Source organism: Fundulus heteroclitus, chromosome 10 (assembly GCF_011125445.2).
Source record: "Fundulus heteroclitus isolate FHET01 chromosome 10, MU-UCD_Fhet_4.1, whole genome shotgun sequence".
NCBI lineage: Eukaryota > Metazoa > Chordata > Actinopteri > Cyprinodontiformes > Fundulidae > Fundulus > Fundulus heteroclitus.
In genome coordinates this window covers 7,805,673-7,820,472 of record NC_046370.1, presented here as the reverse complement: position 1 = coordinate 7,820,472, position 14,800 = coordinate 7,805,673, and the positions used below count along the sequence as shown (strand labels likewise).

The window sequence follows — 14,800 nt, the reverse complement described above, 5'->3', positions numbered from 1 at the left end:
CACCAAAAAGACAAAAGAACTGATTGTTGACTTGAAGAGAAAGAAGAAGCAGCATCAGCCTCTTCTCATCAATAATGCCAGAGTGGAGCAAGTCGACAGGTTTGATCCCTGGAAGCTATCTGAGAGGACTTCACATGGACATCAAACAGCAACTCACTGATCAAAAAGGCACAACTGTACTTCTTCTGGTAGTTAGTAGCTATTTTTTATCAAGTCAAAGGAAAGACAATAGGTTAAAGAAACTACCTAAAAGGAAACGGTGTTTACTACTCAGGCATATATTCAGCTTATGCTTACTGTGGCTATTTCCTACTTTTGCAGTCTGTCAAAGGGCATCAATTCATATATAATTTGGGGACCCTTTGTCAGATTGCCAAATGAAGGAGTGTAAACAGATTACAGCAAAATTGCTCTGTTTTGTGCTTTTGCGCTTTCAACTTATTTCCATTATAAAAATATGCCAATTTGTCAGCTACTAAAAAAAAGAAAAGACTTATAATGGACTCTGAAGTTGAAGCTGGAGATGAATTCAAACCCGATTTGGGTGCAACCTGGCATCTCGTCCTTCAGAACCGGAGTTGAAATATTCACACCTACGTAACAGTGTTTTTGTAAAATATGTCTTCAGAAGAAAAGTCAGTGTTTGCTTCTCTCTGACCCCTGTGTTGATGTCTGGCTCAGCATGACCGTCTGGATTGCCTGTTTTGGAACGTCTGGGCTATATTTTTGGAAGAGCACTTATAATTTCCCAGATGAAAATAGGAAATTCATGAGTAAAGACTGGCCCATTCTGCCATAAAAGTGGTACATGGATATGTGGAAAAGTTTATTCATACCATAAAGGTACCAAATCAACTTCACCTACCATCCTAATTAAAAAAAATACTCAGAGACCCTGATCTTTTATTAGTTTGCTGTACCACAATCACAAACTCAATGTATTTTATTGAGATGCAATATGATAAAAAAAAATGGTAATCAAGAAAGATATTTTTGAAAGAAATCCATAGTATAACTTTGCGGCTTGCCACAAGCCATAAAGGAGTCAAAGCTAAAAGAAGGTGATCTGGTAAAACGAGACCAAAATGTAACTTTTGTCCCACGTGCAAGATGCAACAATCCCCCTGAACACCATACCAAGAGTAAAAACATGATTGTGGCAGCATCATGCTAAAGGCTGTTCTTCAGCAGTAACAGTGAAGATGGTGAGCGTTGAGCTTCACCTTCCAGTAAGACAACAATACAAATATACAGCCATCACTACTGGTAAAACACGTTCATGTGTTAGATTGGCCCAGTCAACATCCGACCTAAATCCTCTTTAGAATCTGTAAAAAAAGAGCTGAAAACTTGTGCTAACAGATGCTCTTGAGATCTGCGAACTTGTGATATTTTGACAAGAAGCGAAGGCCCAGATGTCCATATTTTGATGTACAAACCCAAGGAGACCTGCAGGCTGCAAGTCTCCTTGGGTTGCAGCTTTGCTGCATCAAAAGGTGGCTCTAAAAAGCACTGACAAAATGCAGAGCACATAATTTAAACTTTTATTTGTGAAAAAAGTCAGAAGTACACCCCGACTAGCGTGACTTAAAACTATATGTGAAATTCCAGATGATGATGTCATGGCCTTGTGAGCTTCTGATAGATTCGTTCACAGTATTTATTTTAACTGGACATCTGTGGATGTATTTTTTCAGCCACACCACAAACTTCTTCATGTGAGAGCACGGAAAAATATGAAGAAATCGGGCAAGATGTCAGCAATAAAACTGCGGACATCCACAACTCATCCCGGAGTGCATTTTCCGGATGCCTGAAGGTGCCGCACTCAACTGTTCAAACAATTACAAGCAAGTATAGATGTCATGGCATGTGCAGCTAGCATACCGTTCGGGAACGAGACGGCCTCTGTGTCCCAGAGGTGAAGGAGTGAAGAGAAACGTGTATCATCTCCACAACAAAATATAATGCCGGATGTTGGTAAAAGAGTTTCATTATCAATGAAATGAGTCTTGTACTGACAGGGCAGAAAGGCGGCACAGCGGGGAACTCGCCGTTTTTCTGAAAAACTACATAAATAGCCTGATCACGCTTTGTGAGTGCACTCAGGGACAAAGACCTTTATTTTTGGCCATAATAACCAATTTTCCTTTTGGAGGAAAAAGAGGGAAGCTTGCAAGCCTGAGAAGACCATGCCGATTGTGAAGTACAGAGAACGCAGCATCATGTTTGAGAGCTTGCTGCAGGAGAGATTGATGCACTTTACGAAATAGATGAAAACATGAGGAAAGAACATTATATGGAAAATACTGAAGCAACTTCTGAAGACACCAACCGGGAAGGGGAAGCTTGGGCACAAATGGGTCTCCGAAATGGACAATGGCCCTAAGCATGCCACAAAATTAGTAATAAAGTGGCTTTAGGACAACAAAGAAAATATTTTGGAGTAAGCATCACAAAGCCCTGGTCTCAGTGTGGAAAGACTCAGGAATTGACCAGAACTGTAGCAAATTATCTTTAGAAGCTCAAGGCATGCCGCTTAAAAGGCAATTCTACTATATCCTAAAGAAAGGTATGTAAACTTCTGGACTCTTTTTTATTATTCTGTCATTTAGTAAACAGAAATCATTTTGTTAAGACAAACTGACCCAAAAAAGTAGGAGCTTAGTCTGAATAAATGTGGGAGATCGAGAAAAAAAAAAAAGGTTGAAGGTATTTTATACAGTATAAGTAAATACCTGATGTGACCTGTACCCTGCGTAATTCCTGTAGGACATATAAGTGACCCTGCAGCTGAGATATTCTGTCCGTCTTGCAGCCAAATAACACTAAAACCAACGCAGTGCTATTTTGTTTCCATTGATGCAAGGCTCCGTCTCTCCACCTACCTTCGTTGTGTAAGTCCTCCCTCCGCTGGCCCGTCTCCTGCTTGATGGCCGATCGACGGTAGACCACGTGCACCCGCCCCTTTACTTCCACATCCTTTTGGCCTTTCTCAAGTGGCTCGATGAAAAACTCGCCATTGTCAGTGCGGATGAGGCCTGCCTGGAAAAACAGAACGTTGTGTCAGAGCACCGCTCTTCCTTTAAAAGAAGCAAACCCTACTTTTGCGGAGCCTGTTAATTGGGTGACTTGTTATGAGGCACATCATAAGGAAATGAGAAGGTGGAAAACATTTGGAAGCTTTGGGGATTTAAGTGGAGAATATCACAATTATTTACCGCACAAAAAGGTTAGCGACATCTTACTAAACCAACCAATTTGTTTACTTCTATAATAATGAATCAGTTAAATGAAAACTTAGCTCTATTCTGTGCCTCTGATTGCCACTTGCTACTTTAATAAGTTTCCATTATATATTAAAGTTTTAGTATCAATTTTACATAAAGCTCACTTCTTTTTAATCAGAGTACTGTTTTTTGGTTTATTCTAAAATGTCAAATGGTTCACAAATGAGTTTTATCATTTTATATATAGTTTAACATTAATTTAGAGACAGAAGTAGGACTTCTGGTGTGGAAAGTGAATCATGTCTGCTGCTCCTGAAGACTTCTCTCTTTTCGTTGCTGAGTGTCTATGAATATGGTTGATGTGGAGAGAAGCTGGTGCTCTCTGATTCGAGTCAACTGCAAACCTGCTATTTTCTCTTGATTGCATAAATATACAAAAAGGCCCTGAAAATGCCCCACGTAATGCAGTTTACAAAAAAATCACAACAAATTCAATAAACACTGGAATTGATTATTTACTTTATCTGTGTAGCAAAATCAGTTCACTTTTCACTCTAAGTTATACCTGCCCGAATCACACATTGTTTTGTTACACAGGTAATAGAACCGTATCATTAGTTTATCATTACAGCAGCATGAACTTCAACTACGGTAAATATTTTAGAGCAGGGGTGTCAAACTAATTTCTATATGGGGCCACTTTTGCATCATGAAGTCATTAAAAGGGCCGGTTGCATGTGTAGAGACGATACTTTTCATTTCATAATTTCATTCCAATTCACATAGTAGTATACAAAATGCACAGTAACATAAAAGTAGCACCCTTAGGCCCAGTTTATACAGTTTATCTGCAAAAAGAAGTTGATATTGGGTTGGGGTTCACTTACAGGAGGCACAGTTTTAGACACTTTATACACTTTAAAAGGATATATGCCTTTTTTTCTGGCTCATGAGGGCCGGATAATTTACCTTGACGGGCCGGATTTGGCCCGCGGGCCTTGAGTTTGACACCTGTGTTTTAGAGGATTTTGACAAAATTCTTGCCGGTGGTGTTAATTTTTTGCACACATGGACGTCCCAAGTTCAGGTTTTCGCTTGTGTATTCAGAACGAGAGGCTGCCTGTGTGTAATTTAACCCCAGTACCGGTCCAGCTGTTCTGTGAAGGCCTCAGAGGTTTGCTGGAGAACGTTAGTGAAGAAACAGCATCATGAAGACCGGGGAAAGGTTGTGGTGTAAGGATTCAGACAGAGGACCCGAGAATTCAGTCACATGCAGAGTGTGATTTTAAAAGGTTTATTGAATAGAACAGCTGGTGGGAAACAGGAAACCGCTGGAAGCTGTCAGAGGACACCGCTGGAAGCCGAAGAGACAGATTAGTGGCTGGTAAAGAATCACCGGTCAATGTAGAGCTCAGAGGAAAAGCCACTAACACTCTCTGAGGTCCGAGAGGGGGCGTAGGCTCTCATCAGCAGTTTCAGCCACTAATCTGTCTCTTACACAGTTAAGAGTTTTTTTTCTCCCAACTTTCAGATTTGCGGAGGTGATTGGGTTGATCAGGGAGAAAGAGAGAGAATCCATAATCCAGGCCAGACAGCAGAAGCTGATGGGATGTCCGACAGGGGCAAGACAAAACAAGGAAATCCAAAGACGAGAACGAAGTCGTGACCTGGCCAAAGTAGATAAAGAGAAAGCTGGACACTTGTGCTTTTAAGCTTTCAGCTAACATGGTGGCTTTCAGATTATCTGGCAGCATGGGACTGTGGGAAACCAGAATACAGAGGTAGGGACTCGAGTCATTGATTTTGTGACTTTAGACTTGACTTGAAAAGATGTTCAGAGACTTGGGACTTGACTTAGACTTTAACACCAATGACTCAACACTTGAATTGGACTTGATATTTTACCCAAATTCTAAAGCTTAATTCAAAGAAAAAATTAAATAATGCCCCCAAGAGTAATTTCGTTTGGGTCTGAATATGAAGTTCTGCAGTTGCATTTTTCACAGAATATTCAGGAAAACTATAGTTCAAAGGACCGTTCTTGAGGCTCAGTTTCATTTTACTGTTTTGTAAGGTCAGTTGCACTGGTTTCATCACGTTTTGAGATAAATACTGATTTAAGATGCCCTGTTATTTACATTTAACATGTATTTCAACATTATTAAAGACTCAAAATGACTTGAAATTAGAAGGTTCAGACTTGGGACTTAACTTGAGAAATACCTATTTTGACTTCAGACATGACTCGGACTCGCCTGTCCGTACTTTAGACTTGACTCTGGACTTAAAGGTTAAAGACTTGAGACTTGCAAAACAGTGACTTTGTCCCATCTTTGCCAGAATTTAAAGGCAGGTGAACAGGTACAAGCAATTTAGCTTGATGACACGGCAGGGAGGAGCTCACAGATGTAAAGAGAAAAGTAATTAACAAGAAACTGAAGGAAAATGAGGGAGCAAGCCGTCAATCAAGCCAGAATCATAACATGAAATTTAAAGCAACTTTCGATTATTAAAGAATATCTCAAGCTTGAATATCCCTCAGAACACTGCAAAATCCATCAAGATCAAATCAATACATGGCCATCCGCCTAAACTGACAGGTAAGGCAAGGAGAGCATTAATAAGAGAAGCAGCAAAGAAGCCCATGTTGGAGATTCACAGCTTATGTGCAAATTTCTGTTGACACAACAATTATTGGTTATGCACACTGCAGATCTTGCCTTTATGGATGAGTGGGAGGATTCCTGAACTTCTAAAACCTTCTACAACATTTACGGACAAACCAAACATGTGGAAGAAAGTCCTCTAGTCCGATTACACCAAAATGAAACTTCTTGGCCCTAAATTCAAAACGTCACGTGTAGTGTAAAACTGACGCCCTTAGTATCCCTTCCCGTGCTAAAACATGATGGTTGTGGCAGCATGCTGTGGGGATGCATTTCCTCAGCGGGGACAGGGTGGTTGGTAAGAGTTGATTGAAGGATGAAGATAAATTTAGGGCAATCCTGGAAGAAAACCTGTGAGACGTTACCATTAGACCTGAGACTGGTTCACCTTCCAGGAGAACAAAGACCCTGAATATGGAACCAAAGCTGCAAAATAACGGTTTAGATCAAAGCTCAACCAGACATTAGGAGGGCTCAGTCAAAGTTCATAAATAAGTGCAATTGTGCACTTATGCATAAGTGTATTGACTTTGGAAAGTGCCTTGAGATGATATGTATCATGAATTGGCACTATATAAATACTTCCAAAAAAAGTAAAAAAAAAAACAACAACAAAGCAACTGGACTTGTTTTTGCGTAGTTGAAGACGTTTCGCTTCCTCTCCAGGAAGATTTCTCAACTCAAAAAGTCTGGAGTAATGTGGAGTACCAAGCTTTATACTACTGCCCAAACAGAGGCCTTGTAATGGCTTAGATAACATGCAAATTCAACCGAAACTGGTCCACCCCTTAGTAATGCTCCTAAGCAATATAAATAAAATTTAATTGACTTGAATTGCAATTAAGAATTAGTGTCAACGCTAGAAAATTGATGTGCATAGACACTCTCTGTCATATCTGACCGAACTGGAACTATTTTGCTAAAATGAATAAGCAAAAACAGAGGAATTGTCTGTAGATGTGCAAGGCCGAAAGACCTGCAGCTATAATTGTAGCAAGAGGTGATTCTACAAGGGACTGATTAAGGGGGGCCTGAATACAAATATGTACTTCTGAGCTGAATTTGCAAAAGGATTTTGAAAAGAGATCAACAAATTATTCACTGGTAGTGACCAAAAGGTCATGTGAGAAACTGCTTATGTAACCATATTGATAACAGCTGTTCTGTTTGTGCACAGGATGTGTTTTGAGGACAGTATTGAGTCCCAAGTGCCATAGACAACACACACATAATTACTGCTTTACAACAGATATCACGGATCAACACATGACTCTATGTGTCCTAAAGTTATGCATTATGTTATGTTAAGGTTTAGGCTAAACGGCAAATTTGATTAAAAGAAATGTTCAGAAAGGGGGTTTGTTTGCCATCATTTTATGATGCGCTGTAAACGCCTTCCAAAAAGACATATTTGGGGAAAATAACAAATGTATAAGAAACTGTGATGCCACACGTTACATTAAACACCCCGTCAATATCACCTTGAAAGAAATACAGCAAACAAGTTTCTTTATGCATGTGACAGATTGTTTTTGGCTTTCAAATTGCTGCCACAAATGAACAAAGGAGAGATGCTTTTAAGTGTAAGTGCTTGAAAATGTGTTATTTGAGTACCAGAAGCGATTTACAAAAGGGTGAGAGAATTATACCCCAACACACCATTGCACACCTTCCTTGCATTTCAGTAGCGGCAGAAGATGTGCACTACATCAGGTGAATAACAGTTTAGCTTTCCTAGACGGAAGCAAATCAACAACTGAGGTAGGCTGCAACAATGTTTGGAGACATTTTGAAAAAAGGCTGCAGGACAAGAGTCACAACTTGAGCTGGGCACTAAAACAACTCCAAGAAAACATAAATGTCAATAACAATGATAAAGGTAGGCTTTAAACACAGACAATGCATGTGGTCAAACAAGCAGTACTATGGGTCACCATTATTTAAACATTTTCACAAGATGGAGTGTGAACCTCATTCGCATTTATTTTCTAGTACTAAAATATTTTTGTTTTTTTAAACACTGAATGTGGTTTTTACATCAAAATATTGCTGATTGGGAAATGAATCAATACATTTCTCCAATGACAAATGGGATTATGTGTCTAATTTATGACACCTTTTAAAAAATAAATCACTAAATGTTTTAGTATTTATTTGGATCTGTTCATTAGAATTGTTTTGAAAAAGATATGTCCTTAAGATAAGATAACAAGACACAGTTTATAGTAATAAAAAAACAAGCTAATCTAATCTAAAGTTTGTTCTATTTTTGGCATTTCTGAGCTTTATCAGAAAAAAATAAATAAAAGTAATATAAATACCAGAGTAAATATTACACAATTATAGACAATATGGAATACTCAGGTAAAAAAGAAGAAATATTCAAGTAAAAAAGAATCTTAAAAAACTAGATATATTTATTATAAATAACACAAACTAACGTGTTGATGGAAAAATGCTGCTATAATTTAAAGTTAGTCACAACTCAAAGCTTCTTTTTGTATAAATCAGCTTATGAGTATTTGACACCTTTTAGACTATGAAAAGACAATCAGACTTCCACCTGAAGATGTTAATTCAAAATTAACAGATACAAAACAGCAATAATAAATACTATACAAAATAAGGGGCATTCTAAGGGATACACATAAATAAAAATCGTGGAGAACTTAATTTTCACAAAACGTGCTTTATGGTGTTTATAGCAAGGGTAGACCCATTCTCAATGTCTTTATAGATATGCCAACTTATTATTATTATTATTGCCATGCAACCAAGTTGTTTCATTATCCAAACAGCAGCTGTAACCACACGCAGGTTTTTCATTAAGACCCCGTTGTTGCAATGGAAATTAGTTATTTTCTTTCCCCTTTATCCAGATCGCTATCTGTGATCTATGTTTGCAAAGAACCCATAAGCATAAAGCCGATTATAGTGATTCACTATTTGTTTGTGTACTTATGCTGAAACTGCCATAGCAACATTCACCAGCATTACAGCAAATCATATTTTGACACATTTCTTCTGTTTGCCATCTTAGTTAAATTAATCCTAATAAGCGCGGACTACTGCACACTGCTCACAGATGACACGTTTCTCCTAGACTTTGTTGAGAAAAAAAAAAAAGGAAACCTTTTCAACCTATCATTAGCTTTGTGACACAGAGACACCAGCAAAACCGTTGGCGAGAATGTGTGTATTTACAGCTGCTGAATGAAATCTAAATATGGAGCAGAAGCTAAATCATTGCGCGTGGGGGAAAAACTAAGGCACGTACTGAGTGGTAACTCTCTTCTAAAGCAGTAATAAATTTAGACTAAGGGTGTCGTCTGACAGTTGGGTAGAAGAAGAGTGAGAGAATAAAAATGTAAGGGATTAGAGAGTAAGTCGTGCTGTGAAACTTTGTGGTGTCTGTTATGAAAGTAAAGTGAAGTTAAAAATATGAGGGCAAGGAGGCTGTTGAAAGGTCTGCAAAAAAAATCAATTTGGCCATGGTTTATTTTTGTCAATATCTTTCGAGCTGAGCTATAATATCGGAACTGAGGAGAGGCCAAAATGTGATGAAAGTTGTACAACTTCCATTATAAATGTGGCGTGACTTCAAATCTTATTTGCTAACTTAATCCTTTCATGTCAATTCCAGAAAGCTCCCAATGTTTTTTTTGTTTTTTTTTTTTTTATCCAAGACACGTGTCATACCTTGCAAAAGTATTCCCACCCCTTGAAGTTTTCCACAGGTTTCAACTTTAATGTAATTTATTGGGGTTCTATGTGCCAAACCGACACAGATTCACCTAATTGTGACGGAACGAAAAGGACACAAAGATTTCAGGTCTCAAAAGTGTGATGTGAATTTGTATTAAACCTAGTGTTGCAGCAATGCCATTTTTTGGCCCTGATACCGATACCCGAAACCTGGATGTGCAGTATCGGCCAATACCGATACCATACCGATACCATTACTTTGAAATTTATGTGTGTGTGTATATATGAAGAACAGCATACTACTTGGATGTAAAATAATAGCTATCATGGCTTTGTCAAGCTGCTACCTTATTAAAGCAGGAAAAAGACTAATACAAAATGAATCCAGTAGAACTAGTGAGTGTCAGGAGAGAGAAGGCTGCGCTCAAGTGACATGCAAACATCAAAATGGTATCTGTGCCCTATTTGTTGGTACTCGCCGATACTGATACCACCATTTTAGCGCGGTATCGGCGCCCCGGCCGATACTGGTATCGGTATCGGTGCAACTCTAATTAAACCCCAGCAGAATAGTGCTGGGTAGAGCTAAGTTTCTGTGCAATTACAGCTGCAATCTTTCAGGATATCTCTACCAGTTTACTACATCTAAGGACTGAAATCCAGTCAGATTGGATGGAGAATGTCTGTGAACATCAATTTTGTCTTTTTTTTTTTTTTTGGCACTAATGGATTTTAATTGACAGTAAGCTGACAGGAAATGGGTTGAGAGCGAGGGGGGAGGACACACGGCAAAGGCCTACAAGTCGGATATTGAACAAGGGACAGCCACATCGGAAACTGAGGCCTCCGAGCATGGGTCGCGTGCTTTACCCCGACACCACCGCCACTCCCATGAGCATCGATTTTTAACTCTAGCCACTGATTCTCAATTGAAGAGTAATCTCGATTGTGACTGGGCCTTTCCAACACATGAAAAAATTAGATTAAGATTTTAGATTAGATTGTATTTATTGTCCAACGGAAATCTGTCTTGGATACAAGCACTGGCTCCTACTTAAAATGAAACCCTACAACATCACAACATTCATACATACGGACATTTCTCCCTACATATGATACATTATCCATATTGAGTTATACAGTCTATAAAACAATAAATAAGCACAGTCAAAGCATGGCAATACAGTTAAAAATCCTTTAGATCACATCCTGTACTCAGGGCTTTGATGAAGAGAGGGACAGATGAGTTTTTACACTGATTTAATCTGGATTCAACCGACCTGAGGGCAGAAACTGGTACTCTGCGTGAAGGATGTGAGCCGGACCTGAGATCATTTTCTGGACCTGCTGGATTATTGATTCAGCATAGCTGGTTTGAAGTGAAGGATGTTGCTTGACTCCCATCAACTTCATTGCTCTTTGTGTGAGCCAGGTGAACTGAGCCTTGATTTGAACAGATTGATTACCAAACCAGGCTGAGGTGCTGTACCGGATGACGCTCTCCATTGCGGCATGGAAGAAGAGCAGCATCACCCTTTCACTGACACCAAAGGCCCTCAGCCTGGGAAGGAGGTGCAGTCTCTGCTGGGCCCAGGTGCAAACATAATCAACCTGAGTATTCCACTTAAGATTAATGCGTATTTGTACTCCCAGGTATTTGGTTGCCCTGCATTGTCTTTAGCAGTACCAGAGTAAAGGGGGTTGAATTTCATACCTGTGACTTGACAAAATCGGAAAACTCTAAGAGGTATTAGCACTTTTTTTACTGCATGTGGTAATCATTGTTATATTAACAAAAAAAAACCCTGACTTTGGAGCAGGATATGCATTTACAGAAAAGTGTTCTCGTGATACTGAAAAATAATCAGTTTTCATAGTAGCCTGAATACATATGGAGGATGTCTTGGATATAGATAGGTTGTGTTTGATCCTTTTGTCAGCTGTGACCTTTACCGTTTTATACAATGATAAATTAGAAAGCAAGTTGCCATTTTTCCAACTGAAGTCAGGTGATATGCAGGCCATGATGTTACTGCTGAACACCGATCTCAGCATGCTGTTTGCCTTTACACAGCGTGTGTCTCCCCACACAAAAAAAAAAAAGAACATGCATCTGAACCTTAAGCTCACTGGGGCACTAAATTCCTCACCTCTGCAGGACCAACTCTGAAGTTGACTCTTAAGTTCACTGTAACGGGGCAAGTGTTTTATCAGTGTGAATCCCTGTGAATATGCCTAATGTGAAAACCACGGTTTTGCAGCAAGCTTTAAATGATACCCAGCGACTGCCAAAGCGAAAAGCCTGGGCGCTTCATCACAAAAAAAAGAAAACAATATACAATCCTATGGTAACCTAAACCCCAATAGGTCTCAAACACTGTAAGAAAGCTTCCCTAAACAGGAAATCACGTCTCAGTTCAAATGTCGAGATAAAGATGATTGCTTATTTTTAAAAAAAACAACAAATACCTTCCATATTTATTGTTTCTTCTCATTATTTCCTGCTCTGAATCTGAAGCATTAATCACGGATAGCTGGTAAACAAAGGCACGGATACACTGCACTGCTGCCATCACGCTTGGTGGTCCAGTTACATCATCGGCTGAGATAATCTGATGGAGTCATCCTTTGTGGTGCATGTCAGACAAACAAAAATCCAAAAGCTGAATAAGCACCACAGGCTACGGATGCAGGGAAATTAAAAGCCAACTTTGGTTCCGGAGGCTCAACCTGTAATTTGTGGCAGATTATTTGGAAACCTGCATTTTGGTTCCAGGCACGCTCTCTTTCTGATTCACCAATGAGACAGGGAGGCTCAGAAAGGTAACGCGATGTTCCATTTGAGGTCAAAGCATTCACTCTGTGAAATTTACCCCATGAACTTTTCTCACAAGCTATATAATCCCGTCTGTATCACTGAGAGGATGAAATGAGACCCCTGCAGCAGTATTCATTCACTGCGAAGGAACTGTATGTTATCCCTGTTAATTATCATTAATCAACAGAGTACGACCATGGCTCAGCGGTGTTGCAGGATGGGAAATAATCAAACAAGGCAGATTGCAGGAGCAGAGGATCACTTCTTGATTCCGTTTCCTCTTTTACATCTCACAGTGCTGGAAGGACATATATGACTGATCAAGGAGAAGCTCATGAATAGAAAAAGAGCAGTTATAATCACAACATTTATCAGCATGAATTAATCATACAAATTTAGCATCAAGTGGGTAGCTCAATCAATTAGCAAGCCGCAAAAGGAAGCAAATCAGTTTGCATAGATAAAATGGGTTGCTTTAAGAACACACTGTCCTCGTTACAGCTGCAACAGCATGAAGCATGAGTAAATGGACTGAATTTATATACGCCGTAGGGCTTTTCTAGTCGTACTGACCACTCCAAGCACTTTAAACTATAGCGATATTCAGCCAACTGCACTCACATTCATACACAGATGAGCAGATTGGTAGGCAACTTGGGCTTGCCTACCATAGTGCCTTGCCAAGGTGCACATCAACACGTGACGGGGGAGGCTGATATTTAAGACAATTTATAGCAATTTGGTTTTCAGAAAGCCTGGTTCTGTTTGTTTGTCCTGCTCCTAAAGTAAACTGCACGTTTGGCGCTGCTTTGGAGCTGTAATTAAATCTGCATGGTGAAGGCTTAGTGGAACACTACAAAATTAGCCCAAAAGTTAAAATAGGACTATGCAAAGTAATCGTACAGTTGTTATGCATGATATTATTGTCCTTTGTTGCTAGCTGTAGTCGGGGTGGAGTGCGCCAAAAGAACGGCCTCGCCCCATGTGTTACTGTCCAAGAACTGCCACTGTTAGGATTTACACATCTTACTTTTCAATAGGGTGGACAGTCCCTTATCCTTATTGTCACCATCACAAAATGTCCCCTGGAAGATGATGCATTTTGCAGAAAAAATCAACAATAGTGTCGTTGGTTGCTTATCGTAATCCAGTCAACCATTAATATACACAGTAGACGCTACAAAACGGTTCAGGATTTAAACTTCAGACTAGTTACTGACTTAATAAGTACAGAGTAGAGGAAGAATTATCTCTTTTAGGATCAATTCAGTTAAAGAAATTATTGCAAAAGAAGCCAATTTTACACAGGCTCTGGTATATATCTTGCCCTCTGCAACTACTAGCGCCTCTAGTAAAAACGTGGGCCGGTCTCCTTACCAAATACAACGTCAGCCTTGTTAGAGAGGACAACAGATTGAGTTATTTAAAATACCACCTCATTTTAGATGAAAATCCAACGTTTTTTCTTAAAACGCTGAAAATGAATCCGCACTGGGTCTTTTAGCAGGCGAGTAGTTCGAAACACCCAACTAAAACCGGACTGTTAGAACACAAAGAAATTAGGATTTTTCTAAAATCTTTAACATAAGATTTATTTATATATATATTTTTTACACATTTCTACCACGGCTTTCATTTGGATATATATATATATATATATATATATACATACATATATTCATATATATATATATATATATATATATATATATATATATATATATATATATATATATATATATATATATGGATAGATAGATAGACAGACAGACAGATAGATAGATAAAAGCATACTGCATGTGCTGCATTGAAGATCAGAGTGAAAGGAAATATGTCACATTTTTGGCTGGAGATCACATGTGGAGATCTTTATTTAGAGACTGCTCACATACCAAGAGTGTTGCAAGGCTAGAATAATCCTAATAAAACACACATGCAGCCAATAATGAACATATCAGCTATACATTTATTTTCATTTATCATACATGGAAACTGCAACACTTTTACCTGCACCTGTAACAGAGCACTCTGTCCCGACTTTTGACTGTTGCTAGGTGACTCTTTGTCATTTCGAGCGATGGACACAGGAATAGCGCTCCGCATACAGCGGCGCGCTCTGTAAGGCACTCGTGTTACATCCGTCACACGTGTAACTCAATCAGTCCGTCATCTGGGCTAATTCTCAACACATGAGCGACACCGGTATTACCATAGCCATCACTCAGCACTCCACAACAGTAGCGCGCCAGTAGCGTGTCTGGGGCGTGCAGCTGTTGCCATCAAAAGGGGACACTTCAACGGGAGGATATCACAAACTCAGACAAACAATGAATGTAAGTACAGATTTGTCGCCATCAGCCAACAGAGAAGTGGGCCTGTAA

The 14,800-nt window shown here is 39.2% G+C and overlaps 1 protein-coding gene across 2 annotated transcripts in view; it reads right to left on the bottom strand.

Moving 5' to 3' along the window:
- The window catches only part of LOC105918691 (A disintegrin and metalloproteinase with thrombospondin motifs 14), an 80,186-nt gene that overhangs the window by 55,365 nt on the left and 10,021 nt on the right, over positions 1–14,800 (bottom strand). For both annotated transcript variants that reach the window (XM_012853832.3, XM_012853839.3), the window contains exon 3: positions 2,889–3,045. In XM_012853832.3, coding sequence (XP_012709286.2) covers positions 2,889–3,045 — 157 coding nt within the window. The remainder of the gene's footprint in view (positions 1–2,888; positions 3,046–14,800) is intronic.